A 24,050-nucleotide genomic window follows, 5' to 3' on the forward strand; every position below is an offset into this window, starting at 1 on the left:
AATGAAAGTTGTAAGAGCTCTAGTGAATTGATGGTGTTTCACGTCTTCCGTGATTAATAATAATTACAAAAAGATAGGAGGAATGTTGTCATACATCTAGTTAAATTAGGTTTTATATTTGCTTATCTATCGTTCGTTTAATTTATTCATTAGAAATGATGACAACGTGATCAATTACATTTTTTGTCAAATTGAAAGCGCCGTCCACTTTCTTCGGTGCGTTTACGCAAACAAATATTATGTTTGCGTTCGTTGATTCATCGCAACTCGAAAGAAGATTAAGAAGATGAACCGGTTGTGTGCTACTTCCGTTCTCCCACCGACTTGCCCGTTCTCTCCCGTTAGATTTTTTCTTCCTTAATCATCCCACACTCGTTCAAATACGATCATGGAGAAAGTAAAGGTCGTGAGTTCGTCTCGCGACCCTGCCAACTTTAACATCTACATATATACTCCTCTTCCCTATCCCACGATATCCTTAGAAAGCATCTTCTCTTCTCTTGGTAATCCTTTACCGTCATCTAGAAAACTATACTTTCATCGAATAAATTCAAAAGCGACTACCAATTATGTTACAAAGTTCAATCGATTCATTTCATTTCTCTTTATTCCTTTATATTCAAATCGATCGATTGGGGATTTCAATCAATTGAGCACACGTGTTAGAAAAGTATATTTATTACATGAAAGTAGATGCAAAACGTACAAAAAGTATCGATGCGCGTGCAATCTTCTAATCTTCTTATTTACAAGGGGTAGGGACTTGTGATTATTTCGGTACCTACAAAATAATGAAATCGCAATAATACGAGCCCAAAATATTCTTTGTCCTCCTTACTTTCATACGATGGCTGTAACACAATACTTTCTATTCCACTCGATAGGACAATTTCAAAGGATTATCAACCGTCGAACCTAAAGTAATAGATTTATACTTCAAACGCGTTCTACGAATTTGAAGGAAACTCTCTACCAAGTAACTTATACTTAGATCTTCAAGAAACTATGCTAAAGTTATATATTATTTATAGCCATGATGGCCTTCGTCATGATGGGATTCTATTTGTACCCAAACTTTCTCCCAAACGGGCTTCCAAACCTTCTTCCAGGCTGGTACCTGTACATCCTTCCAAACTGGTACCCATTTGCTTTTCCATTCATCCTTCCACACCTGCTTCTTTTGCGTGACCCAAATCTGTTGTTTTTTAGGTATCCAAACTTGTACGGACTCTTCCTTCCATACAAGTTTCTTATCCGTTACCCAAACTTGTTTCTTTTCGGTCTTCCAAATTTGCTTCCATTCAGCTTTCCATTCAAGCTTCTTGTCCGTAGCCCAAGCTTGCTTCTTCTCCGTTCTCCAAATTTTCTTCCAGACCGGCTTCCAAATAAGTTTCTTTTTCCAGAGATCATGACTGGTATACTGCCAACCGTGTTGATCCTTACCAACGTATTGTTCGCCAGGAATACCAATCTTTACCCACTCTGGTACCCAAATTTTCTTCCAATCTGGTACTTGAACCTCCTTCCAAATTGGTACTTGAATTTCCTTCCAAATAGGCTTCCAAACTTTTTTCCAAGCTGGTACCTGGACCTCCTTCCAAATAGGTACTTGGATTTCCTTCCAAACAGGCTTTTGTACCTTTTTCCAAGCTGGTACTTGAATTTCTTTCCATTCTGGTACTTGCACTTCTTTCCAAATTGGTACCTGAACCTTTTTCCATTCTTGCTTCCACGTCAATTTCGATTCTGTTTTCCAAATCTGCTTCCATTCGGCTTTCCAAGTGAGCTTTTTTTCCAAACTCCTTTAGGTTGATCATGCGCAGGTGGACCATAAGACGGTGCAGGGGGACCATAGGAAGGTGCTGGGGGACCGTAGGAAGGTGCCGGGGGACCGTAGGAAGGTGCTGGAGGACCATAAATAGGACCAAGCGCGGATCCTCCGCCTCCTCCTCCGTGATGTCCTCCACCAAACGAATCGAAACCTCCATTTCCACCGCCTCCGTGATGAGAATCGCCACCCCCATAGCCGCCGCCACCACCGCCGCCTCCGTGGTGAAAATCTCCACCCCCATAGCCGCCACCGCCACCACCGTGGTGAAAATCGTCACCCCCAAAGCCTCCGTCGCCGCCGCCGCCGCTATGGTGAGAATCACCACCTCCATAACCGCCGCCACCCCCAAAGCCACCACCACCACCTCCGTGATGAAAATCGCCACCCCCACCGCCGCCACCGCCACCACTTCCGTGATGAAAATCGCCACCCCCATAGCCTCCACCGCCACCACCGTTGTACGACGATCCGTGGTCATCGCCTAACGAGCCATGATCACCTCCGAAACCACTATCGAAAGATCCTCCTCCGCCAAAGGAGCCATGACCGCCTCCTCCATTGTAAGAATCTCCACCGAAGGATCCGTGATCACCGCCACTTCCGGAAGGCACTCCATAGGACGACGAAGGAGCACCATAAGAAGACGACGGAGCACCGTAAGAAGACGATGGAGCACCATAAGACGACGAGGGTGGTGGTGGTGGTGGTGCTCCGTACGAATCGGAAGGACCTCCGTTCGGTACTCCGTAAGAAGTGGCAGGTGGCCCGTACTGTGGACTAAGCGGTGCCCTGAAAATATTTGCAATTAAATAATACGGATTGATTTTTGATCGTTTGATTAATTATTTATAGAATAACTTACTCTTTCTTCGTTCTTATCGGATCTCCAATGGTAGAGACGACGAAAAGGGATCCCAGCAATACCTGAAAATATGCAGAATTAAAATACATGTATAGATATTGACTCGTCAAGGATAAAAAGCCTTTGTTTTACGGCCAATTACACGGCAGTTCGACAGAAGTTATGCGCATCAACATAATCGACGTGTAGCTGTACAATAATTACACGCTTTTCGCATGATAATAGTTCGCGGTGCTGATACTAGGAATATAAAAATACAACGGTAAACGCTGATCGTTCAATTAAAAATGCAGATTGGATGGGAAACGATAATTGCTCGGCTGATTACACCGCGTCTCTTTAATTAACGCTATACGACTTTTCACCGAGAGAATCCGATGTTAAGCATCTCCTCTGTGCTTCGCGCGGATTTCTATACCTCGTGCGATTTTATGAGCACGTCATTCAAAAATGAAAGTCTTTGGAAATTGGGTCGAGAGAACCCTCGATACTCTCATCTTTTATTTCTTTTTTTTTGTTTTGTTTTTTTTTTTTTTTCCCCAGCCGGGAGGATCGTGAAACCTTGTCCATCCATTAGGTTGGACCAAGCGAAAGTATAGGTATGCCATCATTTCGTCTTTCTTTCTTATTTCATTTTTACCCTCGAGCGATTTCGTCTTACATCCGGTTTTTTCTTGTTTCTTTAGAAGATACTTTTATTACAGGATAACCGAGCTCTTTGATTCGATGTAAATATTCCCCTGAATTTGTCCCTCATTCCTTTCTTCTCTTACGCAACTTTCCCTTTTGTCCAGCGAAAAGTGACGAGAGGTTTCTAGATATTTGTCAACTAGTAGAATACCAACAATACTCGTAAAGATCTATGCAATAAACCAATCATCAAACAAATTTTATTCATGAGATCCTAAAATACAATACATACGTTTACTATGCTAGCAGCTGTACGATAATAACAATACCTGTTGACCTATTCTACTGAAATAATTAGAGAAACTCGTTATGCATTTTATTTCGTATGTGACGTGTATACGACGACGACATTACCATCTTGACCTTTTTCTCCTATCTCTTTTCTGTAGATCGTAAAATAAGAAGTTTTGAATGTTAGTTAAATATATTTTTGACACTGGACAAATAGTTAGATAGAATTCAATGTCATATTGAATCCTCCCCATCCTATCGTGACACGTTGATACACTTTCTCGCACGCAAAGGATCATGCGAAAGCATCAAGCGAGCAGAACGATTCGAATCTCTATAAAAAATGAATGATAATATTTGTATTTTACGATCAGAAGACTATAAAAATGTACTACGAACATAGATCGAAGTAAGACGTTGAAATTGAAAGATGATCACTTAATCGTCGGACAGAATAAACACCAAAATCACAAAACTTTCGGATTGTTCCTCAAGGATTGCACTGATCTCAACGCGCACTTGTTAATCGTAAAAATTGAGATAGAAGACTGACCAGTGCGAGCCGCATCCTCGATTTCCTGGAGTCCTCTCGTTCCCGACGATCAAACAAAAAGGAGCACCAAGTATTGGTGCTGTTTTGTTTTTGTTACGGTTCGTCACTCTTCTGACGAATTCCTTGGAACATGCGAAGCTTTTATAGTAAATGCGTTTCTCCAGTTAGACTCATAGATGCCCTAGGCATAAAGACATACATAGAGAAGTGGACGAGTAGACGGAGGAGGGGCATCAAATAGAGGAAGAGCGTTCTGTTATACGGGACTCCCAACTCTTTCATACCAAGCTACAACATCCTGAGTTCTCTTTTGGAGGGGATCCAACGAGGAGACGTCCTCGTTGCCCACCTCCTAGACGTGAAAAAAAAAAAGACAAGGCGAAGGAGACGACCTACCTTAGACTTTTTATCTCTAAATCTTTTTTATATATCTGGAAACGACAAGATATTTCAAAGAGAGAAATATATAAAATGGTTTTTTTATTCTTTTGAAAAAGGAGAAATAGCAAGAAGAGGCGATAAAATAGTTATGTAAAAAAGGAAGAAGAATAAAATGACAGGAAGTAACGTGTAGGTATACCTAGTGTACGTGTCTCGCAAAAATCCGATCTCATCCCATAAGAAAAACAACTATTTAAGAGATCGCGCTTTCACTATCGCGAGGATTCGTAGACACGCGCTTGAATAGGCTACGGTTAAGTTCAAGATCTTCTAGAAGAAAACGTAGCTCCGAAGCAGGAAGATTTGAAACGGGTTCCTTGCACAACGATCGAATTGCTTACCACTTGCGCAATTAACTACGAAGATTAGATACGACCACGTACGAGTTGTCTTCAGATTACCGTTAGTTTCTACAAAAAAAAAAAAAAAATTCAAGGCGTGAAAACTAATTCGCTTTTTTTTCTTTTTCACTTCCAAAATAACTTGCTTGTTCTTCGACTTTTAACGGAATGAAGGAAGATATTCTTCCTAATTGCAAGACGAAACGTTTAACATCCATTAATACGCTTAGGCATCATTGAACTGGTTGCATCTTTGACTTTCTTTCGATCCGAAGTTATGGGAAGGAAGATCCATGCTCTTCCTTTCACTGGTTTCCTTCTCTATAATATATGAGAGAAAGATTACATTTTCATCGAACATCTTCTTTTCTATGCACCTATGTTTTCGATAGTAATCTCTTTTCTTCTTGATTTTCTATTAACTCGTCCTCTTGTGACGTTTCACTATGGAAGATTTATAGGCTCATTTTGTCTGATTCAATAAACGTCGACGTACGTCGACGTATGTAAGTGCGATTATAACTTTCCACTTACGAAAAGAATCCTACCGGTTTTCTCGAAACTACTTGGCCACTTCAAACTGCCCAACATAATCCTCATTTGGTAATTCTTCGACTTTGAAATCATCGAGTTTTATTGCTAGGAACTACAAAACTCTGTGGTCCGATGTTACATAGAATTAGACGCAAAACCGACAAACAAGCTGCAATAGAACATTGTGGATTTCACTTTTTTATAGCTCGCTTTCAAAAATGTACATATCGTAATATTCTCGATAGAAAAATCTTCTCAAGGAAAGTTCTTTTTGATATTTCCAACTTTCGTCAATCCTTCTATCAACTACGATAAAATATATCAATTTTCTTCGATATTTGCGAATAAATAATTTTTTCTTATAGTTCATTTACCTAACTTAGAACTTTAATGAAAGTACGAGGATTAAAATAAACCACCCGGCACGCGTCCTAATTTTGATTAATAATCTATATTTAATGACGGACATTTGAACAGCGAAGATCTCTAGAACGGTCATCGTCACGAAACGTTCACTTTCTTTCCGTGTTTACATGGCAATAATCAGCTGGTCATTTGCAACAGCAAATGACTCTCCATGTATCTATTATATATATATATATATATACGTAGATCTTCCTGTCAATGAACTCTCCAAATAAACAAATGACCAAAAATACTTCAATTATTGGTTCAATAAAAATGCCATTTGAGTTTCAGCTTGTCTAAAACTAGGAAACAGGAAGCTATTTTTTTATTATTTATTTGTCTTATTCCTCTGTCATTCCTAACTTATGCGGGTTGCTCGAACACTGCTGGTGGAAAATTGTGCAATTAATCGACTATTTCGTAAAAACTCGTTAATTTGCAATAACAATTGAAACGTATGTAGGTACACGAGCATTTCAAAATCTCATGAAACAATTAGACCCGATATTTGATAATAATAATTAGTCGTTTTGTTTTTAGTTGCACGGTCATACCATGAATATCATGTTTTTATTTCGTAACATAAAACGTATTTGCGGTACGACGCTAAAGCGATCTGTTTCAAGCCATTCGTCTGTTACTACAAACTGACAGACTATTAAAATTCGCCAAAAATATCTTCTATAAACTTCATGCCGCGTATACCACAGTCGTTTCAACATCGACGTAGCATTTATTTTGTATTTTTGTCCTAATTACCGATATTTTTCTATATCTATGACAAGAAGTTTCTCATAGAAATATTAAAAATATCCAACTTGCCTTTGAACTACAACGAGATCTATTTTCGAAAAATACGTTCGTTTTTTCGAGATCATACATAAGTAAGTTACCTATGCACATACATATGTAAGTTATGAGAATTTCACAAATTCAACATTCCGTTCACGCGAGGAGAAATACTTTCTTCGTACGCACATATGTTAAGTAGATAGATGTACGTACGAATACATACGTACGTGTAAAAAAAAAACAAACAACTATTTTGTAAGTATTAGCGTAAACCTGCGCGAAAGTTACCGTAGTAAGTAATGCAGGGAAACTTTATCGATCGTAACCAATAGAGTCTTTAGAAAAAGTATTGTGTAAGAAATACGTGGATCTCTGTTTGATTTGTTCAAACTCATTTTGAGATTTCTTCATTTTTTTTTTTTTTTTTTTTTCATTTCAAGGATTACCAACGATCGAAGAAGAAAAAAAGGTCGTACTTATTTTCTTAGCGATTCGTTATCGGTCAACCTCGATCGTTGCATCCTGTCCATGCCTAGGATCGATCTTCCTAATTGCATCTACGCGTGTCAGCACGTCGTCGATATCTAATTGATCTCGCTAATGACGATGCCTTGTACATATACAATTTCGCAAGCTCCTCCTACGATTCACTCTTCTCAGCTGTAAAAAATGTGCGTCATCGAGTTCATTATCAAACAATATAATCATTTCCTAACATGACAAGCAAATTCTTTTGAATTCTTCGATAGTTTTGATTTAAATCAAAATCGTTGAAATCCAAAATGATAAATCTTCGTTGAGTGTGACTCGAGATAATGCATTAAGAGAAAGAGAGAAAGGCTGATTCGCCATTACAAATTCCGTGGGGTCAATAACTGATGATGAGATCCACATTTAAAAGCCTTTCTTGTATGTATTTAAGGAAATATTTGTATATGCGTTTACGTACTACATTGAGATACATAGTTAAGCCTCTAGAAAATAGTGAATAACGTTGTATCTCCGTCAGAGTTTCTTGTATCGTCTTGTCAACATTTCTTTTCTTTCTTTTTTTTTTTTTTTTATCGTCCGTACAACAACCAAATACTCAAACGATGACGCCTCTATCTTCCACTTTCTCCTAAGTATCTATGTATTCCTTGCGATGTGCCGATGTGCCGATGTGCCGATGTGCCAACGATAATCGTCTAGCCATTTAAAATCTCTCCACGATTTAGAATAGAAGATGGACACGGTGTGCGCGAAAGAGACAGGACTAAAATCTTGTCATCTAATTTAAGCCCTTAAAATTCTATGCTATTCATTTTTCGATAATAATTTGGTTTGTTTGATATTATATTAGATAAAAATGGTAGTACCCTTGTTCTAAGTGGTACCGAATTGTGCAAGAACTGTTAGAACGAAGGAAGTGATGTAAATGTTGTACATGATGTTCGTGACATGAGTTCTTATTTTCCTCGTGTGACGTGCCTCATTTCTTTTTAACTTCGTAATCGTTTGTTGTATAACACGAATTACGCGCATTAACATATCTACTCGCGATTAGACATAGTTATGCCTAGAACATAGTTTACTCGCTACTTTCGAAAAATCAATTTATAAACGAAACTAACTTTTTTTCTTACCATTAATGAATAGAAACTACCCTTTTTATACTTTACAAGTAAGACTCAATAGAAGTTTAAATAAAACGTTCACATTGTCGAATGTCATGAAAGGTTTCTCCAGGCATGGAATGAACGTATTAATTGGTGCGTATGGCTCGTTCACTTTCGCACCTGCACGTACTTCACTCTCCAATTAAAGATGTAACTTTCTTCGGGTAAAAAAAAAAGTCACATGGCGATACCGCGATATGATCATTATACATTAATATTTTTATTTCATTATTTGCTAGAGTGCAAAGAGTTAATACTATCTGACTTAAAAGTAATACCCGTTTCTTATGTCGGTCAAGGTTTTAATCGAAAAACGAGATTTCAAAAACGACCATTTCTATCTTTCACTTTGGGTATAATCATCCGTGTGACACGTCCAAGTTCCTGAAATTCCGAAAACTGGAAATTAACCTGGAAATCAATCAATCAACTAAGTAGACATTTACATATATACATATATACATTTTTAAATCCGTCATTTAGCATAGCTTCCTGTACAAAGAAGGAAAGAAACCCGCCGATAGGGTTATCGCATGGTTATAGAAATATATTTACCTTGCCATTTCTTTAAACGCCTGGCAAATATACTAAGCTAAAGTCAAGGTTCAAGTTAGTCGGACTACTACCTGTCTTTACATTATTAACTTTCCAATTACCGTGAGAGAAGTAACAAGAAGACAGGTGATTGGAAAAGTATAATGTAAGGGGAAAAGATGTTAAAAATGACTTAACAATCGTGTCAAAAATGATTGTAAATGTAAAGAATGAAATCAGTTAAATAATCATTTACATTGGATTTGAAATGACACGACGGGACGCATAGAAAAGACGCATAAAATTGGAAGAAAGGAACCCCCCTCTCTAGGATAGAAATTTAATGCGCTGTGAATTTTCTCACAGTCGTAAACGTCGCAGAAACAATAATCAAAAGTCAAGACGACGGCGCAGACGTCGCCATCATAGATCTTATCAATAATCAAAGATCGATCGGTTAGTTGTTCTCACTGATTTCATTTAATCCGACTACTAATTCTGTACTAATGAAAACGAAAGGGGAATACATAAATAACGATTACACCCTATATGCTTGAAGATATTATTCTAAAATCGGTCGGCTTAAAGGAGGAGAGCAGTAAATCGTCGCGCTTTTTTGGAAGAGACAAGACGCTCCCCTCGTTTATCTTTCTGTTTTTCGAGAAGATGCCGAAGATAGTTAGAATACGTTAGCCATCATCCATATCCATATCCACTTTGATTTGTCTCTTGTAATTCTTTTCATATCACAAGAGCAGCGGGTATATAATAAAAGGAGTGAAAAGAAAATACAGGTCGTTGGCATGTTGGAAAATTTTTTCAAAGCAACGTCCCCCTGTTAGCGTCGCAAGGGATAAGAAGAAGAGTTTCCAAGAAAGCGAACGCCTTCTCGGTATAATTACCACAACTGCGTTTACATATTGGCTCGGTAACTGGCGGCGTGGGTGTTAGAAGAGCATATGTGTAAACAGTAATAAAACATGTTAGTCGTGGGGCTCCTGGACCGATCCGAAGCGTCCACCTCCTTCTCATCGTCAGCGAACACCAAACGAGAACGTTCCTTGAAAAGCTGCGATGGGCGGAGCTGGACCAACCTCTAAGATCTCTCCCTGTCAAATTAAAGACCCTAAAGAGCTTAGAAGAATCAGCTCAACGAGTCGGAGATCGCGGAAAACGCAGTCTCGCGCGAACGACGTGCTGGCACGTCGAATTTCTCGACGTTACACGTTCTAACATCGATGTACACAAAGATAAAGATATCAAACGAAATCAATGATGGAATCAAATGGGAATTTTTTATTAACGAGGAATCCAAGATTTCATTTCGAATTGTCGGGGAACAACCATTTGGCCAATTGGACTACAGAAATCTTACCAACGATCTGCACTTTATCAAGCGAATATTACTACAATCTTCCCGGAGTCCCGGAAATGTTGAGATTGGAGACTACTCGAACATCTACCAGTACGAACATGAACAGTCCTCGCCATCTCTCCTGTTGGACTTTACCTCTGATCGGTTACAAAGTAAACACCTCGCCTCGTTACGAGAAACCACCCTATTCTTACATAGCTTTAATAGCCATGGCTATTAATTCGTCACCGAAACAAAGACTCACTCTATCCGGTATTTACAAGTTCATCATGGAGAGGTTCCCTTATTACAGAGAAAATCGGCAGGGTTGGCAAAATAGTATTCGACATAATCTCAGTTTGAACGATTGCTTCGTCAAGATACCACGCGACAAAAGTAATCCTGACGAAGAGGAAGAACACGGAGGGGCCGCAGGTAAAGGCAGTTATTGGTGTCTCGATCCATCCGCCAATGAAATGTTTGAGCATGGTAATTACAGGCGTAGAAGAACTCGCAAACAACGAGCCTTTTTACAGAGTAAAGAGGAATCCCGAAGATCTTTCTTACAACTTTTAGACGATGATCGAGGAAATATCGAGAGATGGTGTGATAGCGTTGAAATTCGGAACACAGAGAACAAGATAGAAAAGGAGAAGGAAGTGGATTACGCGAGTGGTTCGGAACGTTGCATTAAATCGACCATGTTTACTATCGATAATATTTTAAGGAAGGCAACACCCGAGGCTAAAAGTTAAATTTTCATTACCACAAAACATCCTCTTATATCTATTTATTAGAAAAAGAGAAAGAGGGTAAAAAGAACGTGTACCATTTCTTCCATATAGCATTGATGTCTTCGTTTTTTTTTCTTGTATATACAGAGACTAAAATGTATAACAAAGCTAGCATACAATATACAATATAGATTACATTGTAATTACATATATATATATATATATATATATATATATTAGGTACAAATAAAACTACGACGTGAAAGCCGTTACTTTGGTGGAAGACATTTAATAAAACGGTGGTACGCAGCTTCTCCTACCGTTTGTGCGCAGAGCTTGTATGTAAAGCTTATGTAAAAAATATCCTATATTTATATACACGCTTCGCAAGAAGCCTTAGTTTCTTTTAAATCAATTTATAAACAGTCATCGGTTCCTTGCACACGCGCACGCAAGCATTACGACTTTACCAACCTCTTTACGACTCATACCAAATGTGATAAAAGAGAACGCGTTATTTTTTCAAATGCTATCAAATGAATGTCTGTAGTGTATCTTGTATTGCGTAGATTCTATATAAAAACTACTTTGTATATGAACGACCGCTTTCATACTAGTTCGTTTGTTGTACAATTTATAATACTTCAAAAAGAATCTTATAACTTTCTTACCTTATTAATTTGACTATTCTTACTCTGTAGATTTAAATGCAGTAATGTGTGATACTGGCGTGTGGATTATTTATAATAAATATATGCTATGGCATACGTAACACAATATACAAAGATATAGGACATATTTCATACCTTTCCGTAATTATTTAGGCTAAAGTAAAATGATACTAAGCATTTGGATTTTTTCTCATTAGATTCAGATCGAAGTCCATCATATCTTTAACTAATTCCTGCAACAGCACAATAAATAATCAATGAATCGATTGAAAGTGTACAATTTTTGGAACAAAATAAAACAAACCAAACGTAAATGGAAACAAACCTCGAATGTAACCGTCGGTTTCCATCCAAATTTCTCCTTGGCTTTAGTAGCATCACCCAAAAGAACATCCTAAAAGAAAGATATCGAATATACATAAGGCTAATCGAATCTGTCTTTCATAGTAGCATTGCTGCTATTGGATCCTTACAACTTCAGTAGGTCGGAAATATTTCGGATTAATTCGTACTAATACTTTTCCGCTCTCCACGTCTTTCCCTGTTTCGTTAACTCCTTCTCCTTCCCACTTAATACTACGTCCAACGTACTGGAATCCAGCCTCTACAAATTCTCTTACACTGTGAGTTTCTCCCGTGGCTATAACATAATCATCTGGGGTTGATTGTTGAAGCATAAGCCACATTGCCTGCAACGCGTGTTTCAATCAAATTAATAGATATCTATATTAGAATACTCGAGTGAAAATGAAGTACTCACTTGTACGTAATCCTTAGCATGACCCCAGTCTCTTTTAGCGTCAAGATTTCCTAATTCAAGAACATCTTGCAACCCTAAATGTATCTTTGCTATAGATCTTGTAACTTTTCTCGTTACAAAATTTTCTCCCCCTTCTAGGACTTTCATGATTGAATAATATACCATTGCAAGCAAACATATTGTAAGCCTCTCTATAATTAACTACGATCCAGAAGCTATACAATTTGGCGCATGCTAAAAATATCATAAATAATAAGTTACAAAAAATAGAAAAATTCTACAGAATGCACTTACCATATGGGGAACGTGGATAGAATGGAGTTTTTTCATTCTGTGGTACTTCTACTGCCCTACCATAAAGTTCAGAAGTCGATGCATGATAAAATTTGACCGACTTTTCTAAACCACACGTTCTTATAGCGTCTAGTAATCTCACTGTTCCCACAGCATCTACTTCTGCAGTATACTCGCTTACTTCAAAACTAACCTAGATAATATATCAAAACATTAGTTAGGTAAGAAAAATATCATTGATATCTAGCTATAACGTAGATACTTAATGAAATTTATACCAACCATAACATGACTTTGAGCTGCAAGATTATAAATTTCAGTTGGTTGCACCGAACTGATTACTTTAACCAAACTACTCGAATCTGTCATGTCTCCATAATGTAATTTCATTTTACCCTGGCGATGGCACTTAGGATCCTCGTATAAATGCTGAATGCGAGCAGTATTAAAGGAACTTGCTCTCCTAATAATACCATGCACATCATATCCCTTTTCTAATAAAAATTCAGCTAAATAAGAACCATCCTAAAATAACAAGAATTAATACATATTAATAATCAAATAAAATGTAATTAACCAGTTGAAGATATTTAGATTAATCTATAATAATACACAAAAAATGACAGCTAGACATTTGTTATATCAAATGTAAACTTACTTGTCCAGTAATACCAGTAATTAATGCCACGCGTCTATCGTCTCCGGTTGCCATTTTAAACAAATACTAATTAGTCCTTTTTATTTTTATGCTAAAAAACGAATGTGGTATTTCGTCCGTATCAGTAATATTATCACTGTTTATCAGCATTGATAGTAATAAAATAATCATTACTAACACTGATTGTGTGTGTGTGTACAATCAACTTTCGACTCGATAGTAAACTGAACATGCAACTATCGATATATCGAAAATTCAAATTAATCAAATTGTCGAACTTCGTCGACATATTGTATAATTTAGCTGACAATAATGTAACTTAATATTTTTTTAATGTGTCAACTTTTCTTACTTTTATCAAACGTATTCGAAATGCAGTCTACATATAAAAAAAAAAAAAGTATTTCATAATATTTAATATTTTATTTTAGCTGCATAACTAGATGGCGCTATGAAGTGACAATAAAATGATGTCCTATTACTCCAGTAAGTGGAAAGTATTAGATAAAAGAAAAGACATTGTAAAATATTTAAATGTGTATTCTTAATGTCCCTAATTTTCCACAATAAACTTTTTCTTGTCAAGAATATTTTTAACAATTTGTTCTAATTTAAAGCAAATGTTCATAGTGGTAATACTGTGTATAAGGGTATTCGTTTTACCACAACGTTGGCACCACCAAGGTGGTATCCAACACATGACCGGCAATAAGTGTTTTTATCAAAATGAAAAATAATATTCAAAAATTAACAAACTTCGTAAGCAAAATTCTTTATGGGCATAAGACTTTCAATAATGTAAGTGCTAAACTTGAAAGTGCAGTAGCTAACACAAAAGATCAACTTGCTAATGTAAGTATAAAACTCAAATATTTAATATAGAATGATATGATATTGGTAATATGTTGATCATATGTATTTTAGCATATCAAAAATTTAAATATTATACAGGAATTTAAAGCGGTACCATTGCAATCAGAAAAACCAATGCCACATAGACTCGTTATTTGGTGGCAATGGTATCAACAATTGACAGGTTTACATTCCGTGGAGAAAGCTAGACAACAAGTCATTTTATTACAAGATCTTTTAATGAAATGCCAAGAAAAGAGACGTACTGCTCGTCAAGAAGCATTTATGATAAATAACAGAATAAAAGAAATATATAGCGAGATGTTAAGCACAAAAAGAGAGGATCCAAAGTACGTCAAATTGACGATGGAAGAAAATAATAGTCTCCGAGAACAAAGTATAATTACTGAAAAATTAATTTTATTAGAAGAAGAAGAAAAAGATAATTTTTTATATTTAACAACCACTATTAAAGAATATCACGATGCCCAAACAATGTATTCTCATAAACACAAGTATGTAACTATCTTGGCAACTATAACTTCTGCAATATTATCAATTATATGTTCACTGATATATCAAAGTAAAAGGTCAGAGGACATGGAGACAATTCTATCTTTATTACAAAAAAATAATGAATCTAATATTAAGAAAAATTTCGATTCCTTAAAACAATATTTCGAAGGCAAAATGTCTAATGATACATCTTCAAACCAAGTACAAGAGCAATCACAAAATACGTGGGAAACTACTAAATGGGCTTTATATATAATTACAGCTATTCTGGCCTTGAAAATGTTAAACTTCTAAAAAAGCTGAACTTTCGGTGAAACAGTTTATTCTATATTATTTTTTCCGAATATTTAAATATAGTAGCGATAATAAAATAAGTTGTTTTGTTTATTTTTTAAATATTTAATTGTATATTTAAAAGAGTAATTAATATTTTCAGAACTGTATATAGATGAAACTTATATATAATATTAGTTGAAATACTAATTCAAGAAACAAATTTATTTGTGTCCTCTTACAAGTTCTCTTCTTATTTTTCTATTTTTGTATTAATCTTATATTAATCTTAAGATTAATAAACAGGTGTATACTTCAACGATATAAACTTTAACTATGTATAAATTTGATTTTTTTAGAAACAATGATTGAATTAAATTACAAACAAAAAAAATTGACAGAAGATCAATTGGAATAGGTTTTAAAACTTATTCCACAATACAGAAATTTGTTATATTTCAAATTGTTCTAATAAGTTAATTAAAATATGTTTTCAAAAAAACTTCAAAAAAAATTTGCATCAATTATTTATGCGTGTCTTTATTTAGGTAAGCAAACTTTTTATTGATTCCATGATTTCCATTCCATTCCATCTGGTAGTTTTCTTTCAACCGTCCCTTTACCTACCACTGACCAGTTTGTACTTAAAACGGTACCACCTGACTCTAGCTGTTTTATTCAAAGAAAAGAATCAATCACCATCGCTATCTTCGTATTTTTCAATTCACATGTCAATAATATTTGAATTATATTTCTTTCATGAAGTATTTGTTGTGTCATCAAGCATGCTACTTACAAAAGATTTATTCATAGCACGTCTAACTTCGTCAGAACCACTACCATATATCTGTTGGAAAAGGGCATTAACAGCAGCTTCTCCTTCCGGTTTTTCCTCTGCCTCTTGTTTTTCTATTTCTTTTTCTACCTTGTTCCAATCTTTAGATTTTTTAGAAGAACTCGGATACTTTGGTGGTTGATTACCACTTTGAAGTATTTCTTCGAAAACATTATTGAATGACTTAGGTGGCTGAAAAATACTCAAATTTCCAATTGTAAGGAATAATTTACAAGGAATTTACCTGGAGGTATTGGTTCAACCTCTTTTTTGACTGGATTTCCCTCTAAAATGCTCCACCTTATGCCATCCTGCTTCTTCAACTTGATTTCTATTTTAGATGTTAATATTTTGTGTGAACATTGATCTGGTACTACTGGATGAGCCAAGTCCAATTCCAAGCTATAGTCGCTACCAGAAGGTAGTTTCGCTGAAACACTTAGCTAATAATTATTCAAACGTGCTTTAAAAGGTCTACATAGAACATTGAATTGAACAAATATAATACATTAAATAGCACTTTTACATACCGTAGTCTTTCCATAATCAATTTTTACACTTTCTGTATTTTTGGCAAGTATTGTGATGATAATATGTGTTTCTGTTTGATACCAATCATGCTTGATCTTCGGGATTGGCATCTATAACAAAAGCACTGCTAGCTATATATGATTTTTAAATACACAAATAACTAAAACACATTTGTTATTAACAGCAATAATATTAATTAAATAATCCTTACATCATTTTCTTGAGTTTTAATTGATCCATCTCCGCTGGCCATTTAACCTATTAAATTTCAAACTTTTGAGCACTGACAAGAAAACAAGCTTTCTCGAATTTTCAGCTCCTTAAGAACGATTTGTTCCGAATGTTTGATTGTGTTGGTATTGGTTATATTTACAGATCATTTTTTAATGTTGGTATGAGCTCGAAAGTTCAATAACCAATCAACCGCTTCAGTCTTGTAAAGTTATAATATCGTGATATTTTTCAATAAAATACTTTTCTTTATGTAATATTATGCTAAAGCCTTGTAATATTAGATAACATATTAAATAGATGATCTAGCAAAAAAGCTGTAATATAATATCTGGCATAATGGAATTTTTTAACAAGAAACTTTCTTCTCTTGATCGTCACGCCACGTAGGCATGCAAACTGATACTAATTCCACATAATTTCTAATGGCTGCCAACTCATCAGAAGGTTGACTGAGGAATAATACATCTTAGAATATTTTTAGGAACATATCGTTTATTTTCAAGTATTTCAGAAATTTATTAACTTATATTGTTGAATGAAAGCAAAGTAACAATGGAAATTCTAAACATTGGGATATTTCTTTTAATGTCAATTATAACAAATGTCAACTGTATCAATTGGTACTTGGAGCCAAATACTCACAAGTGTTTAAAAGAAGATGTTCAAGCAAATGTATTAGTTATGGGAGAATATTTTGTTTCTGAAGAATTCGGTCAAAAAGTTGATTACGTGGTACTTGTTCTTTTTATTCTCCTGAAAATTTTGATTATAAAGGACTATCCTACAATATGTCATAATTATTTACTTGATACTAGTGTATTACTGTCAGTTTCGCTGTCACTTTTATATGTCTAGAAATGATTTGTCTATTCATTTGTATTTTAGATCAGAGATACCAATCAACATATCCTTTCTCAGAAGGAAGATATTCCACATAATAAGCTATTAAAGTTTTCATTTATTACCGAAACAGCAGACACCTTTGAAATTTGTTTTATTTCACGTGTACCAAGTCGTAAGTTAATATTTCCCATAATATAATATATACAATATGCATTATTATGAACACGAGGTATTATTGGAGATATATTCAGAATTATATTAAGTTGTAATATTAATTTTTCCAGATCAACGTGGCGTGAAACAAGAAATAATGCTTACTACAAAACGTGGCATTGAAACAAAAAATTATGAAGGTGTAAGTTATATAATGCATTAAAATTAAATTCAAACGATGTTTGAATTTATCTGTTATAATTTGCTAATGAACAAGTTTATTTATATATATATGAATTATTAATTTAGATTGCAGAAGTAGCTAAATTAAAACCCGTGGAAGTAGAATTGAAACGTTTGGAAGATCTATCTGAAGTCATAGTACAAGATTTTGCAAGAATGCGAAAAAATGAAGAGGAAATGAGAGATACTAATGGTATTAGCATATTTGGATTATTTGTCAAGATCAAAGTGGTGGTAATGTGATTGGAATGTTAAAACATTTATTTTCATTAATATTTATTTTCTTTTCTTTCAGAGGCAACCAATGCTCGCGTCTTGTATTTCAGTATATTTTCTATATGTTGTCTTTTAGGACTCTCTACTTTGCAAGTCTTTTATTTAAGACGTTTTTTCAGAGCAAAGAAATTAATAGAATAAAAAAATATATATATATATATTATACATATATATATATATATATATATATATTTTTTTTAATTCGGATCATATTGGACATGTATGTTGTGTAAAATACATTTTGAAATATAAAATAATTTTTTAAATAATCGAATTGTATTAAAAATACATAAATATGTCATGCCTATCATTAATAATACTGTACAGTGATATCTAATCATTTCTTATATATCTGTTAAGTATAAATCTAGTAAATACGAAACAATTAATTCGATTATTTTCAAATTTTCATGCCAATTAATTAACAATTTAATGTATCAAATAAGTGTGTACTATTCGACTCAAAAGATATATCTATAATAGATTGAATAAATCTTTAATAAAATACACGATTTGAAAATTGCCGCGGTTTGTGACGTAACAGTAACGGCAGCCATATTGCATTTTCTGGTCAATGAAAACGATTTCGATATGAATGTATTGTGTAACCTACAATTGCTTATTTACCGTTTTCTTTTCCGTCACCTCACGTCAAGTCGGTAAAATCACGTTTAGGTTAGAAAAATGGCCAAATTAAGACGAATGGCTTGGGGTCTTTCATCCAATTTTGCATCTAATCGTTACTTTTCTCGTTTGTTAACGTGAGTAATTCTTTATGTGAATTTTACTGTTACTCATACTTAAATTTTTATCGTTGAAAAATTTTATATTTGTCGAGTTGTTGTTTGATTGAAATAAAAAAAAAAAATAAATTTGTTCATAAAAGGAATGATTTTTTCGGTAGTAAAGATTTATTGTTTAAATCTTTTCAAAATCCACAGTGCACCATGGTGCAATGTCCACACAGCTTCATCACTTAATGAAGTTTCTACGAATACTGCTGTTGACACCGATGCTGCTGCATTGATTATCAGTGATAGCTGTGCGAAACGTCTCAAGGAAATAGCAAAAGAAAGTGCATGTTTGAGGGTTACCGTAGAAGGTGGAGGCTGCTCTGGATTTCAATATAAATTTGATTTGGATTCAAGCATAAACGAAGACGACAAGTAGGACTTAAGAATGCAGTGTAGTGTTTGATATGTGTGAAAAATGTATAGATCTATAGATTCAAATGTATAGATGCATTTCTGTTGCAGAATATTTCAAAAGGATGGTGCTAAAGTGATTATAGATTCAACGTCATTAGAATATATCAAAGGGGCTACTATAGAATATCACACAGAGTTAATACGTTCTGCATTTAGGATCATTAATAATCCTTTAGCAGAACAGGGATGTAGTTGCGGTGCTAGTTTTTCTATCAAAATCAATTAATTTCCTTACTACTGGGGGTTTTTTTTTAGCTATACGTTTATAGAGAACTACTTTAGATATGTAATATTTATAAATTTCTGCTATTTTAGGATTGACCTTTTTTTCTTTCGAGTGAATATTATATATATACCGAGATTCACAAAATAAGAAACTTATGTACAGACAAACCGTAAATATAAGTGTTATAAAATGTTGTTTGTAAGTTAAGTGTTTCGAATAGCAATGGTAGATGAGATTAGATTTATGAAGCGTATTATTTTATTACACCGTTATATTATCTTTAATAACGTATATTTCCTATCTAATACTTCCTTCATAATCTTTTCAAAAAACATATTCAATTGTAATATTTTATTTTGATTTCATAAATAACATAACATAACATAACGTAACAGAATCAGAGAGCATTGTAGCCTGTTTCCTTCTTGCTAAAAATCAGAGTATGAGGACAGATAATATATTGTTCGTTTGGTATGAATTCCTTATATACATAACTTTAAATTGATCAATGAATATGATTATACTAATGTTGTCAATGGAATGTCTCTGATCAGTGGTCAATAACTGAATGTAAATCATTTTGGTTTTCCTTTCCTATTGTTCTATAACATAATAGTTAAGAGACATTAATTGATATCTTAGAATATAATTGAACAAAGTATTAAATGTCTTGTACCTTGTTTGCTAATTCGAATTTTAATTGTTGAATTTCTTCCGTCTGACAAATAAGTTTATCATTCATATTAGCAAGATGTTCGCTCATGGTACTAAGTTGTGCTTTATAATTTCCTTCTTGTGTCTCTTTATCTTTTTGTAAGCTATTGCAGTTAGATAGAGCTTCCAAAAGTGCTAACTCACATTTTTCTCTTTTCGATTCACACGTTTCCAAATGTACATTTATCACTTCCCTCTAAAATAGTAGATATCATCATTTTGTAATCAAAAATTCAAATATTAAGAAGAAATAATGTAAAGGTCTCTGTAATTACATTAGCAGCCATGGCCAAATTTTTAACATGACAAATGTGTTTTTCCATTATTAATTTATTAATCTCGTCAAGAAAGTAGTCTCTTATTTTTGCTTCGCGAGCTTCTATTTCCTCGGGTAATGCAAATGGTGCCTGTAATCTTCCAATCTGCAAACAAGGCAAGAAACGTTAGACGATAGGAAAGGAATCTGGAAATAAAAAGAAAAACTACCATATTATTTATTTCCACAGGATTGAGAGATTCTTTAGCGACTGATACATTTGCTTCTTGTTCCTTATGTTCGTATTCATCGTATTTTATTTTAATCATGTGATATTGTGTTTTCCAATGATGCAGTTCTTTTTCTATGTCATAAGATTTGGAAGATTCATAATCATTTCTTTCGTCTGTTAATTTTTGAACTTTACTATCGTTTAAAGATTTAGATGATCTACGTGATGGAGATGGCGATGAAACCGGAGAAGAATCTATTTGATAATGATTAGAAAGTCCTGCTCTTTGTTCACCATCGTATCCTTCCCTCTTGCCTTCAGTACTAGACCAAGATATAGTTTCTTCTTGTCTTTGCTTTTCATTAAGTTTTCTCTGTAAATCATTTCTCTCCCTGTCCAATTTATCTATTTCTCTGCGATGTTGACAATCTAATTCTACTTTAGATTTTTCAACGTGTTCCAACTTATATTCCAATTCTTGTATTCTTTCGCTTAAACTTTCAATTTCACTATCTTTATCTGCTATTTGCGAAAGCAATTGAGCATTCTCAACTATCTTCTTTTGAAATTCTTCGTCTAAGATATGGTTCGATGAGACAGGTACTTGAGTATTATTATCCGATAGCTTGCTTTTCCCTTTCCTAGATTTATTTTGTGCTTTGTCAAGTTCATCCTGCAATACAGTTATTCGTTTGGTCAACTGTTGATTGCGAAAAGTCAGACTATCTATTTCTTGTTCCGCTCTACGAAATTCTACTTCTTTCTCTTTTAATTGTTCACGTATCTCCACATTACGTGCTTGTTCATCTATCACAGCCTTTCTTAGAACGTTCGCCTGAGCACGAATCTGTGAATAAAGTATTTATTCCACAGGTTTAAATAGTTATCCTTCAAAGAAATATGGCTGTATAGATTGAAGAAGTAACAGATGGTAAGCGATAAGATTTTTATTCAAACGTAGATTTACGTAGTTACATTGGATTTACTTACTTTCGAATATTCCGTTGCTATCTTTTGATATTTTGTTTGCAGTTGCCCATCGACTCCCTCCATAACTTGACTCTACCGTCACGTTCTTATCGTGCTACTCTAATTTCGTGTATATATCAATTTAACAATCTAGCATTGTTATAATATTTGTTGCCTAGTACTTCCTGTTTTAAGGCATACATCAACCCCGTTCGTAAATGACACCTTCCGCGAATAGTTCATAAGTCTGTGGAGTAAGTAACAATCGAACTCAAGGAAGCCACACTATGTGAGACACCGTATCAGTTACGAAAGCTTACAAGCAAGCACTAAACGAGCACGAAGCATGCACGAAGAGCTTAAACAGAACGTCCCAGTATCTTCTTATCTTTTATATATCGAATTTGATACTCGGTGCAACAGCACACACCACCGTCAAATGACAGCCAATTGTCAAGATACGCCGTCGCCGCTGCTGCATCGGGAACAACTTAATCACCCTTATATTTTACGGATTTATTTGGATTTTATTCAATCGGTACTTCACCGACAGTAGGAAAGATTTACATCCAATTTACATCCACAAAAATCCCTACTTTTTGTCTTTAATTCTCACGATCGGTTGATAATACGGAGGAACGCTATATAAATCGATAATTTCATATTTATTATATTTTTTTTACCATTCATTTTAATTCAATATAATATAAACAATATTCGCGGTAGATTTGAAAATCTCGTGCTTAATATCAATTGGTTGTTCGTCCAAGTAAACGCTTCTTATTTCTACCGATAGATGACACTCGAAACAGTCGCGTTGATTGGTAGGATCGTTTGGAACGCGCGAAAACAATCATGGCACTTGCTGTCCAATTTCATATAGTTACGTTGAGTTTTGTGCAAGTTTGTCCTTTATAATTTAATATTGGTGGACTTTTTTTGCAAGATTTTCATCGACGCCTGGAACAAAGTTCGTTTCATTTACAAATAATCTAACAGTAAGGTTCTAACAGGTAAGAAGAACTAGATATATTACTGTATTACTAATACTACTGTTATTGCAGTTTCTTGTAATGTTCTGTCATGATCGCTTGGCGAACATCTCTCGATAGATAATCGTTTAATTTAAAATAATCCTATGTATTTGTTCTTATCGGCCTAGAACAAAATATTGCAATTTTTTTTTATTAGAAATGCGTTTTTTCCAAGTACGTTTGTAATAGATTTAAACACGTTACGAAATACCTTAGCAGCGTGCGATATAAGTAAACACTAAACATATAGTAAACACTTTGATCATTTAACCTTGTAGAGAATAATAGGAATCTAAATAAGAATATAATGTATCTAATTCTGTTTATCAGTTATGTCTAGAATATGAACGCAAAGTTACATACGAGGATTAACTATAGAAAGCAAGTAATATAATAAAAATTACGTTGTCGATATATTTATCAAAGTCTTACGATTTATAACTCGAAGATAAGCAGCATTTATTGCTATCGTTTTGTGTCGTCCTTCGATTTTGTTATTTGCGTGTCAATACTCGAAGACATCCGAAGACAAGTCTGATTGCTGATAAAGAAGATCGACGAGATTATATATATATATATATAGAAAGAGAAATACTAAGAAAGAGAGAGAAAGAGAATGAATAGGGAGATAGTCCATTGCACAGTTTGCAATTTTAATGCCGGTTATACAAGAAGGAACATTCTCCACCCTCCGAAGGCTCCTGCAAGCCTTTTATGCCGGCGAAAACGCTGAATTTACATTTCCGCTTTTGTGAAAACCACAGACACGCTGATGTCGCTTATTAAACATTCTGAAAGTCTGTTAGAAAGGACGGTTTATATTCTTCATCTCTTTCTATATTTCCCTCTCGACTCTATCTTTATCCAGGTTCATTGCTTCCTTACGAATCTGTAAGATTTTTCTAAACTTTTGAGATTTGATTCTGTCTCACTTTCACTGTCTCTCATCTTTTTATGATTACACACTCGTAGTAGGGTGTACAAGAGTGTCATTCATGTTTAATTACGTGTCCTTTCTCTCCATCTCTTTCCCTTCATTTGTTTTTTTTTATCGACCGTTGGTGTTTATGCGAAACGCGATACCGTGTCCGAAGTAAAATTACACGCGGAGCTAATTGCACATTTAGGTATGCAGGACGTGATTCGCGCGTGAGGAAGAAAACGTGCTACGACCGTTGAAATGTTGAGATTTTGTAAGTCGAATCGAGAGGGAATGAGTCTTAACGTTCATTTAAATACTTTTGCTAGTCCTCGTTATTCGTCTGTATCGAGTGAACAATAATTCTTCACAATTTTCATTTCAAATAGA

The 24,050-nt window shown here is 34.6% G+C and overlaps 8 protein-coding genes across 9 annotated transcripts; 4 read left to right on the plus strand and 4 right to left on the minus strand.

The window, feature by feature from the left end:
* Positions 1-655: 655 nt before the first annotated feature.
* Positions 656-7,120, minus strand: LOC107069748 (uncharacterized). Its single transcript, XM_089175757.1, is given in 3 exon segments — positions 656-1,794; positions 1,797-2,620; positions 2,694-7,120. Coding segments are annotated over 3 exon segments (1,686 nt in total). The 5' UTR covers positions 2,783-7,120; the 3' UTR covers positions 656-1,021.
* Positions 7,121-7,320: 200 nt separating this feature from the next.
* On the plus strand, positions 7,321-11,005 carry LOC107069758 (uncharacterized). Its single transcript, XM_089175913.1, has one exon. The coding sequence runs from the start codon at positions 10,148-10,150 to the stop codon at positions 10,982-10,984; it is 837 nt and encodes a 278-aa protein (XP_089032039.1). The 5' UTR covers positions 7,321-10,147; the 3' UTR covers positions 10,985-11,005.
* A 66-nt stretch (positions 11,006-11,071) lies between these two features.
* Positions 11,072-13,537, minus strand: Gmd (GDP-mannose 4,6 dehydratase). Its single transcript, XM_015327316.2, is given in 8 exon segments — positions 11,072-11,867; positions 11,960-12,028; positions 12,108-12,323; positions 12,395-12,523; positions 12,525-12,628; positions 12,689-12,881; positions 12,971-13,213; positions 13,347-13,537. Coding segments are annotated over 8 exon segments (1,071 nt in total). The 5' UTR covers positions 13,401-13,537; the 3' UTR covers positions 11,072-11,804.
* A 272-nt stretch (positions 13,538-13,809) lies between these two features.
* Positions 13,810-15,656, plus strand: LOC107069757 (mitochondrial potassium channel). 2 transcript variants are annotated; one of them, XM_015327318.2, is made up of 2 exons: positions 13,810-14,198; positions 14,298-15,656. In XM_015327318.2, exons 1-2 carry the CDS (start codon positions 14,073-14,075, stop codon positions 15,006-15,008), a joined length of 837 nt encoding a protein of 278 aa, XP_015182804.1. In that variant the 5' UTR covers positions 13,810-14,072; the 3' UTR covers positions 15,009-15,656. The 2 variants fall into 2 exon arrangements, with proteins under 2 accessions (XP_015182804.1, XP_089032029.1); XM_089175903.1 differs by having other exon boundaries at positions 13,813-14,198; positions 14,271-15,656.
* On the minus strand, positions 15,198-16,757 carry Sgt1 (suppressor of G2 allele of skp1). Its single transcript, XM_015327322.2, has 5 exons — positions 16,565-16,757; positions 16,353-16,463; positions 16,067-16,265; positions 15,784-15,983; positions 15,198-15,656 (listed from the first exon to the last, which is right to left on the minus strand). The coding sequence occupies exons 1-5, from the start codon at positions 16,604-16,606 to the stop codon at positions 15,549-15,551; spliced, it is 660 nt and encodes a 219-aa protein (XP_015182808.1). The 5' UTR covers positions 16,607-16,757; the 3' UTR covers positions 15,198-15,548.
* Positions 16,758-16,999: 242 nt separating this feature from the next.
* On the plus strand, positions 17,000-18,371 carry bai (transmembrane emp24 domain-containing protein bai). Its single transcript, XM_015327323.2, has 5 exons — positions 17,000-17,319; positions 17,473-17,602; positions 17,715-17,785; positions 17,893-18,019; positions 18,122-18,371. The coding sequence occupies exons 1-5, from the start codon at positions 17,140-17,142 to the stop codon at positions 18,241-18,243; spliced, it is 630 nt and encodes a 209-aa protein (XP_015182809.1). The 5' UTR covers positions 17,000-17,139; the 3' UTR covers positions 18,244-18,371.
* A 142-nt stretch (positions 18,372-18,513) lies between these two features.
* Positions 18,514-19,776, plus strand: LOC107069761 (iron-sulfur cluster assembly 2 homolog, mitochondrial). The gene is made up of 3 exons (XM_015327324.2): positions 18,514-18,863; positions 19,044-19,268; positions 19,359-19,776. The coding sequence occupies exons 1-3, from the start codon at positions 18,787-18,789 to the stop codon at positions 19,534-19,536; spliced, it is 480 nt and encodes a 159-aa protein (XP_015182810.1). The 5' UTR covers positions 18,514-18,786; the 3' UTR covers positions 19,537-19,776.
* Positions 19,777-19,872: 96 nt separating this feature from the next.
* LOC107069754 (uncharacterized) lies at positions 19,873-22,214 on the minus strand. Its single transcript, XM_015327310.2, has 5 exons — positions 21,729-22,214; positions 20,737-21,585; positions 20,526-20,672; positions 20,213-20,446; positions 19,873-20,138 (listed from the first exon to the last, which is right to left on the minus strand). Exons 1-5 carry the CDS (start codon positions 21,789-21,791, stop codon positions 20,112-20,114), a joined length of 1,320 nt encoding a protein of 439 aa, XP_015182796.1. The 5' UTR covers positions 21,792-22,214; the 3' UTR covers positions 19,873-20,111.
* Between the last annotated feature and the right edge of the window lie 1,836 nt (positions 22,215-24,050).

This window comes from Polistes dominula, unplaced genomic scaffold (genome assembly GCF_049000335.1).
Source record: "Polistes dominula isolate Pdom_NZ unplaced genomic scaffold, Pdom_raw_medaka contig_32, whole genome shotgun sequence".
NCBI lineage: Eukaryota > Metazoa > Arthropoda > Insecta > Hymenoptera > Vespidae > Polistes > Polistes dominula.

Bases quoted from the DNA above. Each gene is read 5' to 3' on its own strand.
- LOC107069758 (XM_089175913.1), top strand. From the start codon at position 10,148: ATGATGGAATCAAATGGGAATTTTTTATTAACGAGGAATCCAAGATTT.
- LOC107069757 (XM_089175903.1), top strand. From the start codon at position 14,073: ATGAAAAATAATATTCAAAAATTAACAAACTTCGTAAGCAAAATTCTT. The intron at 14,199-14,270 runs GTAAGTATAAAA...TATGTATTTTAG, and splicing joins CAAAAGATCAACTTGCTAAT to CATATCAAAAATTTAAATAT.
- Sgt1 (XM_015327322.2), bottom strand. From the start codon at position 16,606: ATGGCCAGCGGAGATGGATCAATTAAAACTCAAGAAAATGAT. The intron at 16,464-16,564 runs GTAAGGATTATT...CTTTTGTTATAG, and splicing joins TTAAAACTCAAGAAAATGAT to ATGCCAATCCCGAAGATCAA. The intron at 15,657-15,783 runs GTAAGTAGCATG...TGAATAAAACAG, and splicing joins GTGCTATGAATAAATCTTTT to CTAGAGTCAGGTGGTACCGT.
- bai (XM_015327323.2), top strand. From the start codon at position 17,140: ATGGAAATTCTAAACATTGGGATATTTCTTTTAATGTCAATTATAACA. The intron at 17,320-17,472 runs GTACTTGTTCTT...TTTGTATTTTAG, and splicing joins GTCAAAAAGTTGATTACGTG to ATCAGAGATACCAATCAACA. The intron at 18,020-18,121 runs GTATTAGCATAT...CTTTTCTTTCAG, and splicing joins GGAAATGAGAGATACTAATG to AGGCAACCAATGCTCGCGTC.
- LOC107069761 (XM_015327324.2), top strand. From the start codon at position 18,787: ATGGCCAAATTAAGACGAATGGCTTGGGGTCTTTCATCCAATTTTGCA. The intron at 18,864-19,043 runs GTGAGTAATTCT...CAAAATCCACAG, and splicing joins TACTTTTCTCGTTTGTTAAC to TGCACCATGGTGCAATGTCC. The intron at 19,269-19,358 runs GTAGGACTTAAG...TTTCTGTTGCAG, and splicing joins AGCATAAACGAAGACGACAA to AATATTTCAAAAGGATGGTG.
- LOC107069754 (XM_015327310.2), bottom strand. From the start codon at position 21,791: ATGGAGGGAGTCGATGGGCAACTGCAAACAAAATATCAAAAGATAGCA. The intron at 20,447-20,525 runs GTAATTACAGAG...CTACTATTTTAG, and splicing joins ATTTGGCCATGGCTGCTAAT to AGGGAAGTGATAAATGTACA. The intron at 20,139-20,212 runs GTACAAGACATT...ATTATGTTATAG, and splicing joins AATTCGAATTAGCAAACAAG to AACAATAGGAAAGGAAAACC.